This window comes from Rhinopithecus bieti, unplaced genomic scaffold, assembly GCF_001698545.2.
Source record: "Rhinopithecus bieti isolate Rb0 unplaced genomic scaffold, ASM169854v2 scaffold_76, whole genome shotgun sequence".
Lineage (NCBI taxonomy): Eukaryota > Metazoa > Chordata > Mammalia > Primates > Cercopithecidae > Rhinopithecus > Rhinopithecus bieti.
Genome location: NW_016803343.1, coordinates 3,042,512 through 3,062,268, shown reverse-complemented (window position 1 = coordinate 3,062,268; position 19,757 = coordinate 3,042,512). Strand labels below are relative to the sequence as shown.

Genomic DNA, 19,757 nt, shown 5'->3' with positions numbered 1-19,757 from the left:
TATGCTCCCCTACTATGCTGGCCAGCTCCTTAAAAGATGGAACATGTCTTCATTCAGTTGGCAGTCCGAGCCCCAGCATGGAATCTGACACAGGGGCACAGTCATATTTGCTGATGGAGGAGTTTTATTTTCTCAAACCTTGTTGATTTTGGTTGTTGACTGATGCAGAGGTGATGGTCTTTAGAAGGAGGTTCTACTTTTTTGCAAGTCTAAGATGTGAATCTCACAGTCTGGGACAGGCTCATGTTCTAGCAAGTCTTTGTGCAACCCCTCCTCGTTATCCTTCTGCCATCATGCAGGAAAGGAGGGGGCTGTGAAACTAAAATAATTAAAGGGACACCATAAAATTCTGTAGAGAGATTTCAGGGGACCTCCAGGAGTGATAAAGGTGCTTTGCAATAGGTTTTATTTCATCCCTTTTTGAAGCAGGTAAGTGGAGACGGGAAGAAAGAGGCTCTGAGATCATAGAGGAGTGATTCTAAGAGAGATGTGATTTTGGCATCAGTATTTGGAGGGACAGGTTTTTGAGAAATTGTTCTGTAATGCAGATTCCTAAGATGTGAACTGTAAACCTGTAGTAGAAACTGTAAAAACTTAATGTGAGAATCACAAGGATGAGTCAGGCTTCAAAGTCAACTATTAAAATGTGAGAAAGCAGCCTTAGGACTCATGAGAGGACAAACTGAGAAGCAGAAAATGTGCAGCAAGATCTTGACACCTGTGGCTGCTTGGAATCATGTGGCATTAAACCCACACATCGTGGTCTGCTGGAAATGTGCTTTTTCCTAGTAACTGAAAAAACATACACTGTGGAAATACGGTTTTGGCATTATACTTGATTTGAGAGTGAAATATTTTGTGTGAGCATCAGATGAATGGCCTCTTTTGTATTACCACTTGATGGGCATTTTATTTCATTACTGCTGACACGATGCTGGGCCGGGTGTGGTGACTCACGCCTGTAATCCCAGCACTTTGGGAGGCTGAGGCGGGCGGATCACGAGATCAGGGGTTCAAGACCAGTCTGACCAACACAGTGAAACCCTGTCTCTACTAAAATACTAAAATTAGCTGGACGTGGTGGCAGGCACTTGTAATCTCAGCTACTTGGGAGGCTGAGGCAGGAGAATCGCTTGAACCCGGGAGGCGAAGGTTGCTGTGACTGAGACTGTGCCAGTGCACCCCAGCCTGGGCAACAATGCGAGACTCCATCTCAAAAAAATAAATAAATAAAATACACGATGCTTAGGATGGCAAACATAGCCACTTGCTGGTGCTCCAAAAATGTTTAGGGAGGTTAGATTGAGACTTCATGTGCCCAGACTATCAATGACTATTGATATTAAGCCTTTTAACAATAGTTGTTAGGCATGCCCAGGGCCAAGCACTAGAGACCGACTGGGTAACCAGGAGAATAAGATCCTCACCTTCTGGAGCCCCATCATCTTTCCTGAGTTTTTCATTGTCAGGCATGGACTCCTGCCCTCTTGGGAGCAGGCGCTGATTTGAAGTTTAAGTAATGACTTCACCTTGATCCCTGGTTTCCATTTCTCTTTCCAGAAGTGCTTTCTTTATAACTTAATAAAAATAAGCAGGTGGATATCATTGCCCTTCACCTACCTGCATTAACCTGGGTCAGTTCCCTGTTTATCCTGGAATTGCTAATCTAGATGGAATATTTCTTCTTGGCCTTCTATAAAAACTGGGAACCTCTGAGATGTGCTTTTCCCCCACAAAGATGTTTATTTTATAGGTTGCATTTTAATTATCTTTTGTTTTCTTTTCAGAAGGTAAGAGGGGCGTCTGGTGGAGCGTTACCAAAAAGGAGGAATTCCAAGATTTTTTTAGGTAAATAGTAGCATGCTCAGATTTTGTGTTTGTGTGTGTATGTGTGCACACTCATGTGCATCTTTGATTTGAAGTAATAGGTTGTTTATTGCTGTACAATTTAAGGATGAGAGGCACAAATTTAAAGGCCTGCCTCCACTCTGCATTTACCTACCAGCGAAGTGTGCTTTTAGCCCTCTTATTCGGGTTTAGTGCTTTGAAGCAATTATACTTACAGTGACTAGAGAGTAATTATAATTCTGCTTCAGGTCTGTTTATTGCTTACTTTATTTTTAGTTTTTGAGACAGGGTCTGGCTCTCTCGCCCAGGCTGGAGTGCAATGGCGCCATCTTGGCTCAATGCAACCTGCGTCTCCCGGGCTCAAGCCCTTCTCCTAGCTCAGCCTCCCAAGTAGCTGAGACCACAGGCACACATCACCACGACTGGCTAATTTTTTGTACTTTTTGTAGAGACGGAGTTTCACCATGTTGCCCTGGCTGGTCTTGAACTCCTGAGTTCAAGCAATCCAGGTGCCTTGGTTGGGATATCAGGTGTGAACCACTGCGCCTGGCCAATTTTTTGCTGACTTTAAATAGCTGGCTGTTGCAGTGGCTCACGCCTGTATTCCCAGCACTTTGGGAGGCTGAGGCAGGAGGATTGCTTGTACCCAGGAGTTTGAGATCAGCTTGGGTAACATAAAAAGGCCTTGTCCTTACCAAAAAATTAAAAAATTAGCTGGGTGTGGTGGTGTGTGTCTGTGGCCTCAGTGACTTGGGAGGCTGAGGCAGGAGGATCACTTGAGCCCAGACAGTTGAGGCTGTAGTGAGCTTGACACTGCACTCCAGCCTCAGTGACAGAGTGGGACCCTGTCTCTCAGAAAAAAAAAAAAAAAAAAAAAAAGTCAAATTTTTTCTTTTCTTTTAAAATTAGCCAAACTACAGACTTCGTTCAGATTTTATAAATTTTCTCCCACTCATGTCCTTTCTTTGTTACAAGATACGATCCAGGGTTCCTCATGGTATTTAGTTGTCATGTTTGTTTAATCCTTTCCAGACTCTGATCATTCTTCAGTTTTTCTTTGTCTTTAATAATTGTGAGACTTTTGAAGAGTGCTGGTCAGTTATTTTGTGGAATAGACCTCAGTTTGGTTTTATCTGATGTTTTCTCATGGAAAATGTGATGTTATGCATTTTTGGAAAGAATCCTACAGAGGTAGCGTGCCGTTCTTAGTGCATGGTATTGGGGGTATATGGTGTTGACATGTTGTCATACTGGTGATGTTGAACTTGATCATTGTTAAGGTAGTGTCTGCTGGCCTTCTTCATTGTAAAGTTATAGTGTAATTAAGAAATATTTTGAGAGTGATACTTTGAGACTGTGCTAAATATCTTGTTTCTCCTTAAAGTGTTGCTAATTTTAGCATCAGTGGACCTTGTGTGCAATAATTATGACTCTAGTGTTTGACTAATGGTGATTTGAAAATTTCCCTTATTCAGAAGGGCCAGTTTTGTTTATGCAAATGATTACTGACTTCTATATCATATAATTATGGTTATATTAAGCTTCTGATATGGTTTTCTCAAGCGAAAAAGTGGTTTGATGGTATTTGACCGAACAAGTTTATATGCCTAAATGTCTCAGATTATTGTTTGAAAGGATTTGCAAAATTGTTTCCATAGTATGATTTCATTTTTGTAAAAAAATTCTATACATACATACACATATGTATATACAGATATAGATATGTATATGTATATATGCATGCATGTGTGAATGTATAGCTGTGTGTGTGCACACACTTCTACACATATATACACACGTGTACATATATAACTGGGAGATCAGAAGAGTCTGGAAGTATACTCCAAACTGTTAATAGTAGCTCTTTCCCAGCACTAGAATGGAAGTGATTCCAATTTTCATCTTTTTGCTTCTCTGTATTTAAACTTTTTCTATAACAAACATGCTATTGTGATGAAAAGACACATTAATTATTTGAAAAGTAAAGCCATTGAAAACTGCTGTGGAGCTGAGTTTCTTTCCTGGTTTGATTCTCAGTTACTCTGTGTTGGATCCAAACTTGCTGTCTTCTGCTTCTCAGCTCATGCTTTTCTGTACAAGGCTTATCTGCATTTGGTTCTTCCACCTTGGCCAGTCTTCTTTACTTCTCAACCTGCCTTTGGACCACAACGCAGTTTAACTAACTAAACCCAAACCAGGCTAGCATGAACCCCAAAGCTGAAATTATGAATATCTTCTGATGCTTTGGTTGTTAGTCTTCCAGCACCTTTGCACTAATATAGATCATATGATTTTGTTTAGATCATATGATTTCATTTGAATTAAGTGGAATCAGCAGGTTCTGCTTGAAGGCAGAGCTAACTAAACATTTTGACTTACCATTGTTAATTTTTATTATTTTCTTTGGTGGAATGAAGAAGTTATCTGACCTTGACCTTTAACTTTTGTGTCTTCTTTTCATAAGACCTGGAGGTTTGATTTTTTTCTAGTGATTATTTTGGTTGTAGAGGATATTGTCAGGAAACAGTTTTAGAAATTAATTTGAAAGTGAGCACTGAGGTTTTGTGCTTTAAACTGTGTGGACCCCTTCCTTCCATTCTTCCATAGGGAACTACCTACCATTTTGTTTCAGTGAGGCTTTTTCTACAGGTTATTCTCTGTGTTCAGGCAAGATTTCATATCTTAGAAAACCACAAGGTGCATATAGAACTCACGGCCCCAAAAGTGTTCTATGACTATATTAATTTAAAAAAGAATGCCATTAGCCCCAGATTCTATTTCTCCCTGTTGTTTTATATCCAGGTTCTTTATAAATTTACCTCCTTCATCCCAGTAGGAGTTCTTTCTTTTTCTTTTTCTTTTTTTGTTTTGAGACAGGAACTCATTCTGTTGCCCAGGCTGGACAACCTGCCAGGCTCAAGTGATCCTCATGCCTCAGCCTCCCAAGTAGCTGGGACTACAGGCACACACCACCACACATATTTAATTTAAAAAAAATTTTTTTTAAAGTGATGGGGTCTCACTGTGTTGCCCAGGCTGGTCTTGAACTTCTATGCTCAAACAATCTTCCAACCTCAGTCTCCTGAAGTGCTGGGATTACATGTGTGAGCTGCTGTGCCTGGCCAGGAAGTTATTTTTTACAGGAATTCATTCTTTGCAAGTTCTGATTTAAAGCCCCCTCAACTGGTGCTTCTTGTCTGCTAGGAACAGGTACTTTTATCTTGACATATTGGTCCCAGCCCTCTGAGTTGATATGACCTGTAAATTAATTTCAGTGATGGGCTGTGTATTAGGGTTACATCTGGTTTACATAACAGTAAATTTAAAACACTGGTAACTTTGTTTATTTATTTATTTATTTGAGCTGGAGTCTGGCTCTGTCACCTAGGCTGGAGTGCAGTGGCGCGATCTCGGCTCACTACAACCTCCGCCTCCTGAGTTCAAGCAATTCTCCTGCCTCAGCCTCCCAAGTAGCTGGGATTACAGGTGCCCACCACCATGCCTGGCTAATTTTTGTATTTTTTTTTTTTTTAGTAGAGATGAGGTTTCACCATGTTGGCCAGGCTGGTCTCGAACTCCTGATCTCAGGTGGTCCATCCACCTTAGCCTTCCAAAGTGCTGGGATTACAGGCATGAGTCACTGCACCTGGCCTATTTATTTATTTTTGAGACAGGGTCTCACCGTGTCACTCAGGCTGGAGTGCAGTGGCACAGTCGTGGTCACTGCAGACTCAGCCTCCTGCAGGGCTCAAGTGATCCTCGCACCTCAGCCTCCCAAGTAGCTGGAACCACAGGCATGCACCACCACACCTGACTAATTTTTGTATTTTTCTGTGGAGACAAGGTTCTGCCATGTTGCCCAGGCTGGTCTCAAACTGCCAGGCTCAAGTGATCTGCCTGCTTTGGCCTCCCAGAAGGCTGGAATTACTGGCCACTGAACCCCAGCCAATTCTGGTAACTTTAAACAAGATAGATGCTTATTTTGCTGTCATGTAGAGGATGTTGGGAAACAGTAAGTGTGGTGATGTGATGGCCTTATGTTCACCAGGGATCTAGGCTCTTACCGTATTCCTGCTTAACCCTCCATCCTGGCCCATGATTTCCAACCTCATCATCACCTTACGGTTCATAATGGCTACTGGAACTCCAACCATCACATCCTGATTCTGGAAAGCATGAAAGAGGAAAGGGGAGGCCGGGCGCGATGGCTCACGCCTATAATCCCAGCACTTTGGGAGGCCGAGGTGGGTGGATCACCTGAGGTCAGGAGTTTGGCAGCTTGGCCAACATAGTGAAACCCTGTCTCTACTAAAAATACAAAAAATTAGCCGGGCGTGGTGGCACATGACTGTAATCCCAGCTACTTGTGAGGCTGAGGCAGGAGAATTGTTTGAACCTGGGAGGCAGAGGTTGCAGTGAGCTGAGATCGCACCATTGCCCCCCACCCGGGGAAAAAAAAGGTAAACCCCTCCAAAAAAAAAAAAAAAAAAGAAAAAAGAAAGAGAAGAGGAGAAAGAGGAAGGACAAAATAGTCTAATCTCCCAGCAGAATCACCTTGCCTTTTGTCAGCCTTCTCATAGAGCCCCCAATCAGTTTACACCTCTCTGTCAGAACTTGGTCACGTGGTCACATCTAGCTGCACAGGAGACTGGAAAATAAAGCCCACCAACTGGCTTCACTGAGTAAAGTTTGGGGTCTCTTATTAGGAAGAAGAGGACAGTGGGTATTGGGAGGCAGCTCGTAGCCTCTGCCACAGACTCTTTCTCTCAAAGGGACGCTGGGATTGTTTCCTCATGGAGAGGAAGATAACTCAGAGCTCTCTTGCAGTTTCTCTGTTATTTTTTGGTTAGGAAGTACTATTTCACTGGTACTGAAATGAAATTACGATGCTTCTTCTTCTGCTTCATGAAACAGATGTAGGTGGCCAATGCTTTATCTTGGATGAAGGTGTTTTCTTCCCATTCATTTGATGACTTTGTGAATAATTCTTTTTCCATCGGCTCAACAGTGACATTGAAACCATTGAATCATTTGGTTACAACCTGCAGTTGATTTTACAAGGGAAGCTGAGGCCACGGATTGGTGCCAAATGGCTTCCCGGTGTCCTGAGCACCCCCCTGCCCCTCAGTGGTCAAATCACTCTTTCTCCACATTACTTTGATGTTCATTCAAGTGAAATGACCTCAGTACTAGCTTTTGCTGCTATTTTTTTTTTAAAACCAGCAATGACAATTATTGGTAACTGAAAAATCATTTAAATTCTATCCTTTTAAAACATCTAGGATTACCTCATGGGTAAAGCTTAAAATTGAGAAGTTATAAAGGGCTCTTCATAGAAAATTAAGTTTTTTTCCCTTCCTTTCCCTGTATCCTAGCCACTTGGTTACTGCCTCCAGAGACAAATTTTCTGTTTGTACATCTTTGTATATATTGTATATCCTCTCAGCAATTTTCTATACATAAATAATGCTTTTAGATTTCTTTTGCCTGTGGTCCCTAGCGAGCCATTAACCCTTTGGCTTCCAAATTGTGTTCTGAGGCAACCTGGAGTGCTGCAGTGAGCTCACCAGGGCACTGAGGGATATTTTAAGTCTCTGAGGGAACATAGTGGTGCTCAAACATTGCATGAACTAAACACAGTATAGTTTTACTATTAAGTTACCCTATATTCCTTCCGATAACTTCATATCTTTGTACAGCTGGGATTTTTTAGTGGTTTCTGTGGTAAAAGTCAAGCACCACGTGAAAATCAATGTGAAATGGGAAATAAGGGTGGCAGGGGCTGATCCGATTCAGGGACATTGTGCATTGCCCAACAGCTGCACACATCCCAATAGTGAAGGACTGGGGCTATTTCAGAGTGAAGTATTTTTTCTTTCAACTTATATATATATTTTGCAAATGGTTAATTAGTTGCTAGAACATAAATACCAAGTTTTTTTTGATCTAACTATTAAATAAACAGAACCATAAGGCATTTCTTTTCTTTTTTTGAGATGGAGTCTTGCTCTTGTTGCCCAGGCTGGAGTGAAATGGCACGATCTCGGCTCACTGCAACCTCTGCCTCCCGGGTAAAAGCGATTCTCCTCCCTCAGCCTCCCGAGTAGCTGGGATTATGGGCACCCGCCACCACACCTGGCTAATTTTGTTTGGAATTTTAGTAGAGACGGGGTTTTGCCATGTTGGCCAGGCTGGTCTCAAACTCCTGACCTCGTGATCCGCCCACCTCGGCCTCCTAAAGTGCTGGGATTATGGGCATGAGCCACTGTACCTGGCCAGGCATTTCTTTTGGCTTAAGGTTGCTGTGAAAAAATTGCTGGGATGCTTAGGGGTGCTGTGAACCAGGAGAGTTCAGCTAGAAAGGGACACTATTAGGTTGTGTTGTAGGAAGATAACTTGGAAAAATATGAAAGTTGATGAGTTTGGGGTATAAGCTGATATGAAAGAGACAGTAGAGAAGTGAGGAGGTAAGGGAGTTCTGGATCCTTCAAGAAATACTCTAAGGCTCACAATGTGATTCTGGCCTAATTCCATATATATATATATATATATATTTTACAATAAAGCTACAAATATGCATAGATATGTAAATAACTGGTAATGCATTTAATTTTAAAAATACCGTATGTTTGATACATCATAAAAAACAGTGTTAAATATTTACATCTTTATGGAGTCTGCCCCAGTTTTCACAAATGGCAGTAAAGGAGTTCAGTTCTCTGTGTCTGAAGAGTGGAACTTCTGAGGAGCCATCACTTCACCTCAGAGAATTCCACTTTTTTTTGGCTTAGACCAGGTGTTTAAACTTGCTGAGGAATAGATTGAAAACAGAAAATTTGTGCAAAGTTTCGCTAATGGGCCTGTTCAGAAAGTTCACCTGCGCCTCTGATAACCAGAAGGTTCTAATAAATTACATTTTGCTATTTTTTTCTGAAGTAGGTAAAATAATATGTTCTGTGCTCAAGAGGCTTTTCCCCTGTACCTTCTTTTGAAGATAAATAGTTGGTTAGATTTTGCAGCCCTTGGACAGATCGCTTGCCTCCAACAATTAAAGTTAATATGGTCAGGCTGAGAGAACTCTGACCTGGGAATCAGAGCCCTAGCTTTGTGTAGGGACCCGTTCATTCTCTCACTGTTCTCCTTCATAGCTTAGGCATCTTGGGGAAATGGGTAGTCCCAGCCACTTCTCCCAGGGATCTGGGAGGATCATCAGAGCAGAGTTTGTATTTATTTATTAATTCTTAAACTTAGAGAAATCTCTCTTGGGTATTGCCACTTAATAGCCACAGTAGAAAGTAGCAGCTGGGGAGAAGTTGGGGGTCCCTAGAGTATGGTTACTCTGTAGCTTCTTCAACTAAATATTTTTGGGGTGATGAGACATGATTTAGAGACATGTGGAAATTTTAGGTTATATTTAGGGCTGTGGGATCATAAGTGTTCAGGAGGAACCTTAGATTTGTCCCCTAGAATCAGAATGTAGGTTACCTCTGATGGACTTTTCCCTAATTTGGATTAAGTTTTTTGGGAAAGATCATGCCCCTCTTCCATTCCATTGAATTAAAAATAAAAGTAAACTTAAAATAAATGTAAAGAAGCACAACAAAGTTCTGCTTTTCTGCATGACAGCAGTCTTGCTTCCTCTTAAACACGTGAGTCGCCAATTAAAATACAACACAACTCTTTTGATACTCTTGTTTTGCATGTTGATGTTGTTGACTTCCTGAAGTCCCCATTCACAGACATTTACAGAGTGTGTGGTGTGTGCTGGGCACAGTACAGGGGCTAGGAACGTGGGAGTTAAGACTCATTTCCTGCTCTCTGAGTTTACAGTCTAGAAGAATTTGAAGGTGATAACTTCTGAATACTCAGATTTCACAGAAGATCCCCACATGGTACCATGGTCTTGCAGCCAAAGAGAAAGGAAGGCACTTTTGGTTGTGTTAGTTGTCAGGAAGAGGGAGAAGGTGATGATGATGATGGTGATGGTGGCTATTGTTTGCAGAGTCCCCTAGTACCTACCAGATCCTACACTAGGGTGCCTTAAAACTTTATCTTGTTTAATCCACTTAATGGTCTTGTGGGGTAGATAATATCTACGGCTTACTCACAAGAAAAAAGAACTTAGAAGTAAATTTTCTAGGGTTACATAACTAGCAAATGTCAGAGTGGGATTTTTTTTTTTTTTTTGTATTTTATTTATGCCAGGTAAGATTTGAATTAGCTTTAAAAGAGCATGTTTTCTGTGGAAAAGAGACAGATAATATCTTGTGTGAGCTGAATCTGCATACAAAACACAAGATTTATGCTTTGGTTACTTAAAATTGTTAAATATAAATATTATAAATAAAGAACAATTTTAAGATAAAGTTCACTCATTCATGATTTCCATTTGTTAGTTTTCTTTCTCATTTTTGTCTATAATCATAATATAAGTCTTTACAGTGAAGATGAATTTTGTGTTTTTAGCATTAACATAGCATAACATTTCTGTCTAAATAGTCCTAAATAACTATGATTTAAATAATATTCTATTGGGTTGAAATACTCTTTTTTTTTTTTTTTCCTGAGATGGAGCCTTGCTCTGTCGCTCAGGCTGGAGTGCAGTGTTGTGATCTCGGCTCACTGCAACCTCTGCCTCCTGGGTTTAAGCAGTTCTCTGCCTCAGCCTCCTAAGTAGCTGGGATTACAGGTGCATGCCACCATGCCTAGCTAATTTTTGTATTTTTAGTAGAGACAGGGTTTCACCATCTTGGCCAGGCTGGTCTTGAACTCCTGACCTCGTGCTCCATCTGCCTCAGCCTCCCAAAGTGCTGGGATTATAGGTGTGAGCTACCGTGCCTGGCCAGGTTGAATACCATTTTTTTAAATTAAACATTTAGATTCCAACTTAAAAAAATTATAAATATTGAAGCATTCACATTTTTATAACATAGAATCTTTGAATTATATGCTTTACATTAATGCCTTTACTTACTAATTAAACTTCTTTAAAATTACATTTTGTCAAATGAACTTCACTTCTATGGCTATCTAGTAATGTTGTTTGGTTTGGTTCTTTATTTTGGTATTTCTGACTCTTATAATTTAAAATCTTTTATTAAAACATTTAGACCAGGTGTGGTGATTCATGCGTTTAATCCCAGCATTTTGAGATGCTGAGGTGGGAAGATCGCTTGAGGCAAGGTATTTGAGACCAGCCTGAGCCACATAGTGAGACCCTGTTTTTACAAAAGATAAAAAAATTAGCCAGGCCTGGCAGTCCTAGCTTCTCAGGAGGGTGAGGTAGGAGGATTGCTAGAGCTTGGGAGTTTGATGTTGTAGTGAGCTATGATCACACCACTGCACTCAAGTCTGGGCAACAGAGTGAGACCCTGCCTCAAAAGAAAAAAAAAAAAAAGAAAAAAAGCTTAGACTGCATTTTGGCTGTATCTTATATATTTATTTATTTATTACTACAAACTGCCCTACCTTTGGGAATTTATACTTGATCTTAGCCAAAAGGCCGAGAAGTGATCCCTTTGGGAATTTAAGAGCAGAACTATACACAAATATATACTAGGTTTTACAAGGTAATAACAGAATCTAGACCCTTTGTTTCTCAGGTGGCAGCTTCATTAAGTAAAATAACTTTCTTCTGTCTAGAGAGCCCACGTTTCTGTGTGTGTTCTTGTGCCTATTTGTGTGTAGGTTTGTGTGCATGTGAGTGGAATATAACTCGCTAGCTCTTTGTCACCATAGTTCCAAGCATAAATATACAAACATGATCTGGGATGCTGGCATCCCTGTGAAAGTGATGCTGAAATGTCCATATAAATATTGTGACAAGACATTTCCTTGAACCTTCGTTTAACCTTTACCAGAGATGAACCAAGCAAAGAGGGGACGACTTGGTAGATAACAGGCTAGAGGAGCTCATCTTCCTTACTGAGAATTCTCCACAGCCGAGGACAATATGGCTATTCACATTATAGGGCTTCCTCCTTAGGTCTACTATGCAGTAACTCAACACTTTAAGAGAGGGAGTGGGAGAGAGCAAGAGGGAGATTTTGTTTTTAAATAATAGCTAACATTTATTGATTACCTATTATATGCCAAGCCTCTTGTTCTCGTTTATCTCCTGTATAAACTATGTGAGATACATACTATTATCTTCATGCTCCAAATGAGAAAACTAAGGCTTAGAGAGTTTATGACTTGCCCAAAGTAACATGAAGTTTTGGAGCTAGTCTTGAACCTAAGTTTATCAGCTCTAAAACCTACTTTCACATTATGATGTTGCAAAAAACCCCTAAGAAACCAAACCACCATTCCAGCCTATTGTTATGAAATCAGGAACCAGGTACCTGACACATCATAAATACCAGTCCTTTCCTTTTTAAGAGTTTCTAAGAAATTTTCTTTCTGAGAAATTCTTTTTGAGAATTGAATATCTTGCACATTTGTCTAATTTAACTGTAAAGCTTTATGAAATGGCTCAGTCTTCTTCATACATCAGTCACTGATATGTAAGTATTCATAACTTGATGGAAAGGCCTGCTATTGGTGGGTTAGGACAGATGGACGGTCCTGTCAGAGGAGAAAATTGTAAATGTCACACCCTTGGTATTTCATCGCCTTGGATTTCTGGCTTTCCCAGTGAGTGCTGCCATAGTGTGGGATGTTATTTTCCTCACTTCTTGTTCTTTGTTTTTGTTTTCTCCTCAGATCTAGATACTGATGATGATTTAAATAGCGACGATTATGAATATGAAGATGAAGCCAAACTTGTTATATTCCCAGATCACTATGAAATAGCACTACCAAATATTGAGGAGTTACCAGCCCTGGTCAGTGAGTGTGCACGGCTGCTAGCTAGATGCGCGTGACTCTGTGTCAGGTGTGTGTGCGTGTGTGGTGTGTGTGTGCGGGGGTGGGGTGGGGTGGGAAAAGCGGGTTGAATGAAAGAAGAGGATGAGAATGAGCATGAATATGCACATACCTCTTCTCTTCTGTGACAGGGGTCTTGCAGGCTTACATTTCAGTAGTGCTGGGCCTTTTGCTGTCTCTTACTTCAAGTGCTGGTAGGGCTTTGTTGCTCATTAGGGTGGTCTCTTCCAGGTTGGGCTGGCTTCTTGCCTCCTAAATCACAGTCTGTTCCTTAGATTTTCAAACTCTGCACCTCAGATCTACAGGGACTGCTGGAGAAGGACTTTTCTGATCAGAGGGATGACAGTCTTTTTATCATGTTTATTATGTTGGCCTTCCATGTAACATTTTGTTTGGGAAAAAATAGAAGTGTTCCACTGCTGCAACAATAGCGAGGCAGTTACAAAAAGAAGCAGGCATTTACAAACTACAGGTCTGGGGAGCTCTGGGATTAAGTGAACCTTCTTTTCAGTTTTACTCCCTATGTGAACCAAGACTACTTTCTAGGTTTTAGATATTTTGAGTTGTGAGCTTCCCCCTTCCTCTTCCCTTCTCTTTTCTTCCTCTTCCTTTCTTTCTAATCCAGTTTTGTGGACGGACCTTAATTTTCTTGAATGACTTGAAGCTGGAGCTGCTGGTGGTGATATAGGGAAGCCAGGTTTTATTTTCCTTTGATTCTCACATGCTGGAAGCGGGCACAGAGTTCCCGTGGGGACCCAAACTGTTTTTCCTACTCTTTGCTCATTTCCTGTATTGCCTGTACCTCTTTTTCCTCTTTCCCTTTTTTTTTTCTTTTTTCTTTTTTGAGACGAAGTCTCTCTCTGTCGCCCAGGCTGGAGTGCAGTGGCGCGATGTCGGCTCACCACAAGCTCCGCCTCCCGGGTTCACGCCATTCTCCTGCCTCAGCCTCCCTAGAAGCTGGGACTGCAGGCGCCGCCACCACGCCCGGCTAATGTTTTGTATTTTTAGTGCAGACGGGGTTTCACCGTGTTAGCCAGGATGGTCTCGATCTCCTGACCTCGTGATCCGCCCGCTTCGGCCTCCCAAAGTGCTGGGATTATAGGCGTGAGCCACCGCTCCCGGCCTGATCTCCCATTTCTTTTCCTCTTTCCGCCCTGTGCACGCCTTGACTTCCCAGAGCCTGGCCACAGATCGCAGTGGGGTCAGGGAGGGTTGAATTTAGACATGCCTGTTCATTTTTTCCCTCCTGAAACCATGCCAGAACCAAAGCCAGCTCTTAAGGTCCCAGAGTCTTCTGGACGTTGCATGGCTCTCTCTGTGGCCATCTGCTCACTTGTCCCTGCCAAGAGGGGACATTTGTGCTTGGGGTTTCCGTGTCACTAGGGACTAGGTTTCCACCTTTCATTCTCTTTTGCCCCAATCTACTTTATATCTAAGACCATAGAAATGAGAATTTTGTGTATATTTAATATTGTGCCTCTTCTTTTAGTACTAAGTGCACAGTGTTCAGTAGGGCACACGGAATTAAATTACCTTTGCTTTCTCCAATTCCATGTTGACTCATGCGGCTGTTTCCAAGGATAAAATATATTAGTGGACAAAATGACCTTACCTCATCCCATTACCTGAAATTATATACTAATGCTTATATTTCTGTAATACTGAGAGTTCTTACTGCCTTGTTTAATATAACTCTTATTTCTGCTGTCAGAAGAGAAGAAACATTGTGAATAAATGTTATGATAAATTATTTTGCTTTCAGTCCCTCATGAATAAGTCTTTATGTTAAAAAAATTAATAAAAAAGCCTTTTCTTACTGTTGTACTTGGAGTATAATTTGAAGTGTGAATACTCTTATTTAAAATAAGAGAAGTGCCATAGAAATCTGAATCCAACAAGATATAATTTTTAATATAGAGTCTTTTAGTATTAAGAAATACGTTATGAATGAAAAAAGAAGACAGAATTATTTGGAAGATGAGGGTGGGGAGATTAAAGGAAAAGCCTGGACTTATCTGATGGTAACTGATAGGATTTATCTCCATAGAAGATGCCAGTTACTATATTTTCTTTTCATGCTTTTGCTATATTTTTGGTGTTTGACAATTCTCTTTTGAAACTGTTAAATAACAAAATTATTCAGCTCAAAACGTCGAACCAGGTGATTCTTCCTTCACCTTTTGAGTGTCTTAGCACAGAAGAATTTCAGTTTCAGAGAGTGACTCTATAGGTTCTACCAGAAAGTTAAAGTACCTCTGGGTGATGCTGGGTTCACAGACATAGCACTGTGAGCTCAACGCGGGTCTTAGAGCTTGAAATTCAATGCCTTCATTTTTGACAGCAGGAATTGGAGCAGTGGTGTGCTTGTAAATGTGTAACAACAGGCTCCCTAGGAAAAAAAAGCCCTGTTTTGTAGTGTCTGCTGATTCCATTGTGTAAATACTCCCACCATGACTGATTTCGGGCTATCAATGTGACATCACTGAATGGGGTGTTGGAAAGAGTAATAGTAGCAGACCATTATACAGAATTTCCAGCATTCCACTGATGTGAATGTAAATAAAACCTCAAGGGCACATAGATAATAATGAGATACAGTAAAACAATTAGGAAGTGAAGAATTTTTGATTATATGTCACCTTTTGAAAACATTTTATTTAGTTGTAAGTTTATATGATTTAATGTTTTATAATGGCTGTGTTTAGCAACCATCTTGCTGAATTTCTTAAAATTTAAAGCTGGACTCTTATGAGCCAGTTTGAGACAGTTCCAGTGCAGAACTGAACTGGAAGTTTACGAAGGCTTGGGATGGAGCCAGGACTAGTACCAAGGTCTTTTCGCATCACTTCAGATAACATATCCAGGGAAAAATAGTTCACAGTGTAATTACAGGATGATGGATCCTGACCTTCGGCTGTCACCCATAAAAAGGACCTTTAGGTGATTTTGGATGATATTCTGAAAACACTGGATCGGTGTTTTATAGGCCCAGAAGTCTAAGGATGTTTTGTTGGTTGTCACCCAGAAAGATATTCAAGGATAAAGGAGAAGATTCTATTTGAGTTTTGTTCAGAGTCGTAGTGCACTGCAAACCAGAACGGTTATAAAAGATCTAGTAGGGGTGGAGACAGTCCTAAGGACGACACAGACTTGATTCGGGTAGGTGATCAAACAAGCAAGGAGGTTATAATAGGTCAGACTCAAAAGATTAGGAGGCTACACAACAGCCTCCTTACTGTGGTCTTTCTTCCACGCCTGCCCTCTTCCCTGCGCAGCAGCCAGTGTGATCTGCTGTGAAGATTAGATCCTATCCTTCTCCAGCTTAAAACTCTCAACACTACTGACCAATGACACTGGGCTACTCACAGTCAGGAACAAGGAAGAAGTCCTGGCCAGAAGTGCTAAGGTGGCATGTCCCAAACCCATAAAGCCTGGAGGGGGCTTGTGGTGAACTCAGCTCTATTTTCTATGGGCATTTCTGGAAGGTGGTAGGGGATGAGTTTTCAAAATGGAAAAAAAAAAAAACTAATTATACAACAGCATTTGTAATGGGAGATAAATGGAAAGATCTCTTTTGAAAGGCTTAACTATATTTATTAAGTCCTGATCTCTAATGGATTATAAGCTTGTTGAGGCCGGGGACCTCCTCCTTGTTCCTGACTGTGAGTAGCTCAGTGTCATCAATCAGCAGTGGTCAGTATAACCTATGAGAGTTTTAAGCTGGAGAAGGATAGGATATAATTTTCACAGCAGATCACTCTGGCTGCTGTGCAAAGAAGAGGGGCAGGGCTAGAGGGAAGACCACGGTAAGGAGGCTGTTGTGTAGCTATGGGGGAACCATGATGGTGGCTAGGACCAGGAGGGATGGAGTTGGAGTGGACACGAGGCCGATTCCTACATCACAGGGCTGCTAGGAATTGCCTGTGGGCTAGGTGGGGGTGAAATGGCAGCTGAGGGAACTTCCTCCGTTGTTTCTTGTTCCTTCCTTGGTTCTAGGGTCAGAAGCCAGGACCCAGACACATGGGAAACTGTGACTCAGGGGAAAACGATCAGCTCATTATGCAGGATATTAGTGATGTAGATTACAAATTTTGTTATTTATTTTTTACAATTAAGTGGCATTTATTATATTAGAGTTGGGCATCCATCACCACTGTCTAATTTTAGAAAATTTCTCTTGCCCCACTAAAAAACCCATACCCCTTAGCCATCATCCTCCAACCCTTCCTCCATGCTGAGCCTGTGGCACTCACTAATCTACTTTCTATCTCTATAGATTTGTCTACTGTGGACATTTCATATAAATGGAGTCATGTAATATGTTGCTATTTGTGACTGGCTTTTTCACTTAGAATATATTTTCAAAGTTTATTTATATTGTAGCATGTATCAATATTTCATTCCTTTTTATTGGCAAATAACATTCCATTGTATGTAATACAACATTTTATTTTACATTCTATTTGTTATATCCATAGGCATTTGGGTTGTTCCCATTATTTTTATTTTTTATTTAAAAAAATTTTTTTGAAACAGGGTTTCTGTCCTGTTGCCCAGGTTGGAGTGCAATGGTGCATTCTCAGCTCACTACAGCCTCTGCCTCCCAGGCTCAAGCAATCCTCCTGCCTCAGCCTCCCGAGTAGCTGGGCCTACAGGAGCATGCCACCACGCCTGGCTAATTTTTGTATTTTTGGTAGAGATAGGGTTTCACCATGTTAGCCAGGCTGGTCTCGAACTCTTGACCTCAAGTTATCTGCTGGTCTCAGCCTCCCAAAGTGCTGAGATTACAAGTGTGAGCCACTGTGCCCAGCCCCATTTTTTTGACTAATATAAATAATGCTATTATGAACAATTGTGTACACGTTTTTGTGTGGACACATATTTTCATTTCTCTTGGGTACATACCTGTGGTAGAATGGCTGGGTCATGCGATAACTGTGTTTAACCATTTGATGAACTACTGAACTGTTTTCCAAAGCGGCTGTACCAGTTTACTTTGCAACCAGAATATAAGTTTTTAAAAGACAGCTAGAAATAGCTTATAGCATTAAGCCAATAGCACATTGGGTAATAGGCATATGGCCAGAATTAATCGGGTAGGGAGAGGGCAGAGAGTCTGTTTTCCTCCTCCCCTGTGGTCAGTTGGTCCTGAGCAGGACATCACAGATTTGCTCATGATGTGGACTAATCTGGCACAGAGACACCCAGGCATGTCCCTGTCCAGGGTCACATTTGCACCAGATTAAGAAATGGAGCCATGCTGCTTACATTCCATTCAAGTGCCCTTGACCACATGCCATTGTGTGATGAGTTGAGGATATTGGATATCTGAGTGTACATTTGTTATGAGGAAGACACACCACTTGGGTAAATCCTGGGCATTCCTGTATCTAATTTCACCCTTGCAAATTGTTCACCTCCTACTTTTCACCCTGCTTGCTAAGTGGTAGGAATTGTTAAATCTGACCTCTAAGCTTGGGCTTAGAAAATGAATTTAGTTGCTTGCTATCTGTGCCATTGTCAATACTACAAACACTAGGCCAGGGACAAAACCTAGCTCGATCCAGGGGAAGTGCAGGAAGACAGGATCTTTCTCTTGTGACACTTGTGCTGTTTGCATTTCTTCAGTTTTTAAATTCACATTGTAGTGAATTTGCTATTCACTAGGAAATTGTTATTTTCTCAAACTGTTTTTATATATTACATCTGGGTTTGTCTTATAGGTAACAATTGCTTGTGATGCAGTTCTCAGCTCAAAATCTCCATACAGAAAGCAGGACCCAGACACGTGGGAAAATGAATTGTCAGTATCTAAATATGCCAACAACCTCACCCAACTGGACAATGGTGTCAGGATTCCTCCAAGGTGAGAGTCAAATAGCAGAATGGAACTTTACTCCCTAAAACTGGCCAAAGGAATATTTGTTTTCTACCTCTTTTTTGAATTGGCAGTTATATTTTTTCTTACCAGATGCCTTTTATTAAAAGTAAATATAAAACTTTTCTCTAAAATTGTCTGTAGCTTTGTAGTAGATGCTGAATATGCCCAGTCCATACCCCTAAGCCCTTCCCTGCCCTGAAGCTGCCAGTTGCAAGCACTTGCAAGCCTTTGCTTGAGAGCTTTTTCTGCTTGCTGAAGTCAGTTAGGCCGGTGCATGGGACAGTCAGAAACACCAGAGTGAAGCTCCCTCCCTCCTCCTGGAGCAGCCCTAAACCAGCAACTATGGCGTGGGTGGATTCATACCCCAGTTTTCTGCCCCTCCAGGTGGGATATCTGTCTCTTGCAGTTCCCTACGTGGCCTGAGCCCCAGTCACCCACAGTATACATTTGCTCACTGACATATCCTGTACCAGCTTCCTACCCTTGTTTGTCTCTCTTCCCCGCTTCCCTGGGATCACCTCCCAAAGAAGCCATTTACCTTCACTTTTTTGTCTCAGAGTCTTGTTTTAGGGCAATCCAACTTACAAGTCTTTGGTTTTAACATTTTGGCTGGAATACTCTTTGGGCTCCATTCGTGTCTCCTCTTATTAGGTGCCGGTGTGTTTACAGAGACAGGTATTGGTGGATAGGCAGACTGATTAGGAATGTGTCTGATTTGGTTGAATCCTGACAATTGCACGGCATTCACCTTCTATGTGGTCTTTGGAAACGAGAGTTACTTCTGGACCTCCGTTTCTCCGTTTGTAAAAATAGAGATGGTAATACTGATGCTGAAAGGTGTTTGTTAGAATTAAATGATGAGACTTCTGTAAGGTACTTGGTATATAGTTGACATTTAGCTTTTAGTCAAGTTGGTCTTCTTTCTAATTAATTTAGATTTGCATTGTAGTCGGATTTGTATAAACTAGCTTTACTGTATGTGATTAATGCTTTAGAACTTTGGACATTTATACACACAGGATCCTTAATATTTTAAACTTGTTCAAGCTCCACTGTCCCTCATGGAGGAATTTTAAGGAAATGAGCTTCTCTCCTAGCCCGAAGTTTTGTGTCAGTTTTCAAAAGTAAAAAAGGCCACTCGGAGATGCTGGGAGGGGCTAAT

General features: G+C 41.2%; 1 protein-coding gene across 1 annotated transcript in view; it reads left to right on the top strand.

Annotated features, from left to right (window-relative positions):
* USP13 (ubiquitin specific peptidase 13) overlaps window positions 1-19,757 on the top strand; it is a 137,575-nt gene that overhangs the window by 37,517 nt on the left and 80,301 nt on the right. The window contains 3 exon segments of the mRNA XM_017876857.1: window positions 1,788-1,848; window positions 12,553-12,674; window positions 18,438-18,580. Of these exon segments, the coding sequence (XP_017732346.1) occupies window positions 1,788-1,848; window positions 12,553-12,674; window positions 18,438-18,580 (326 nt within the window).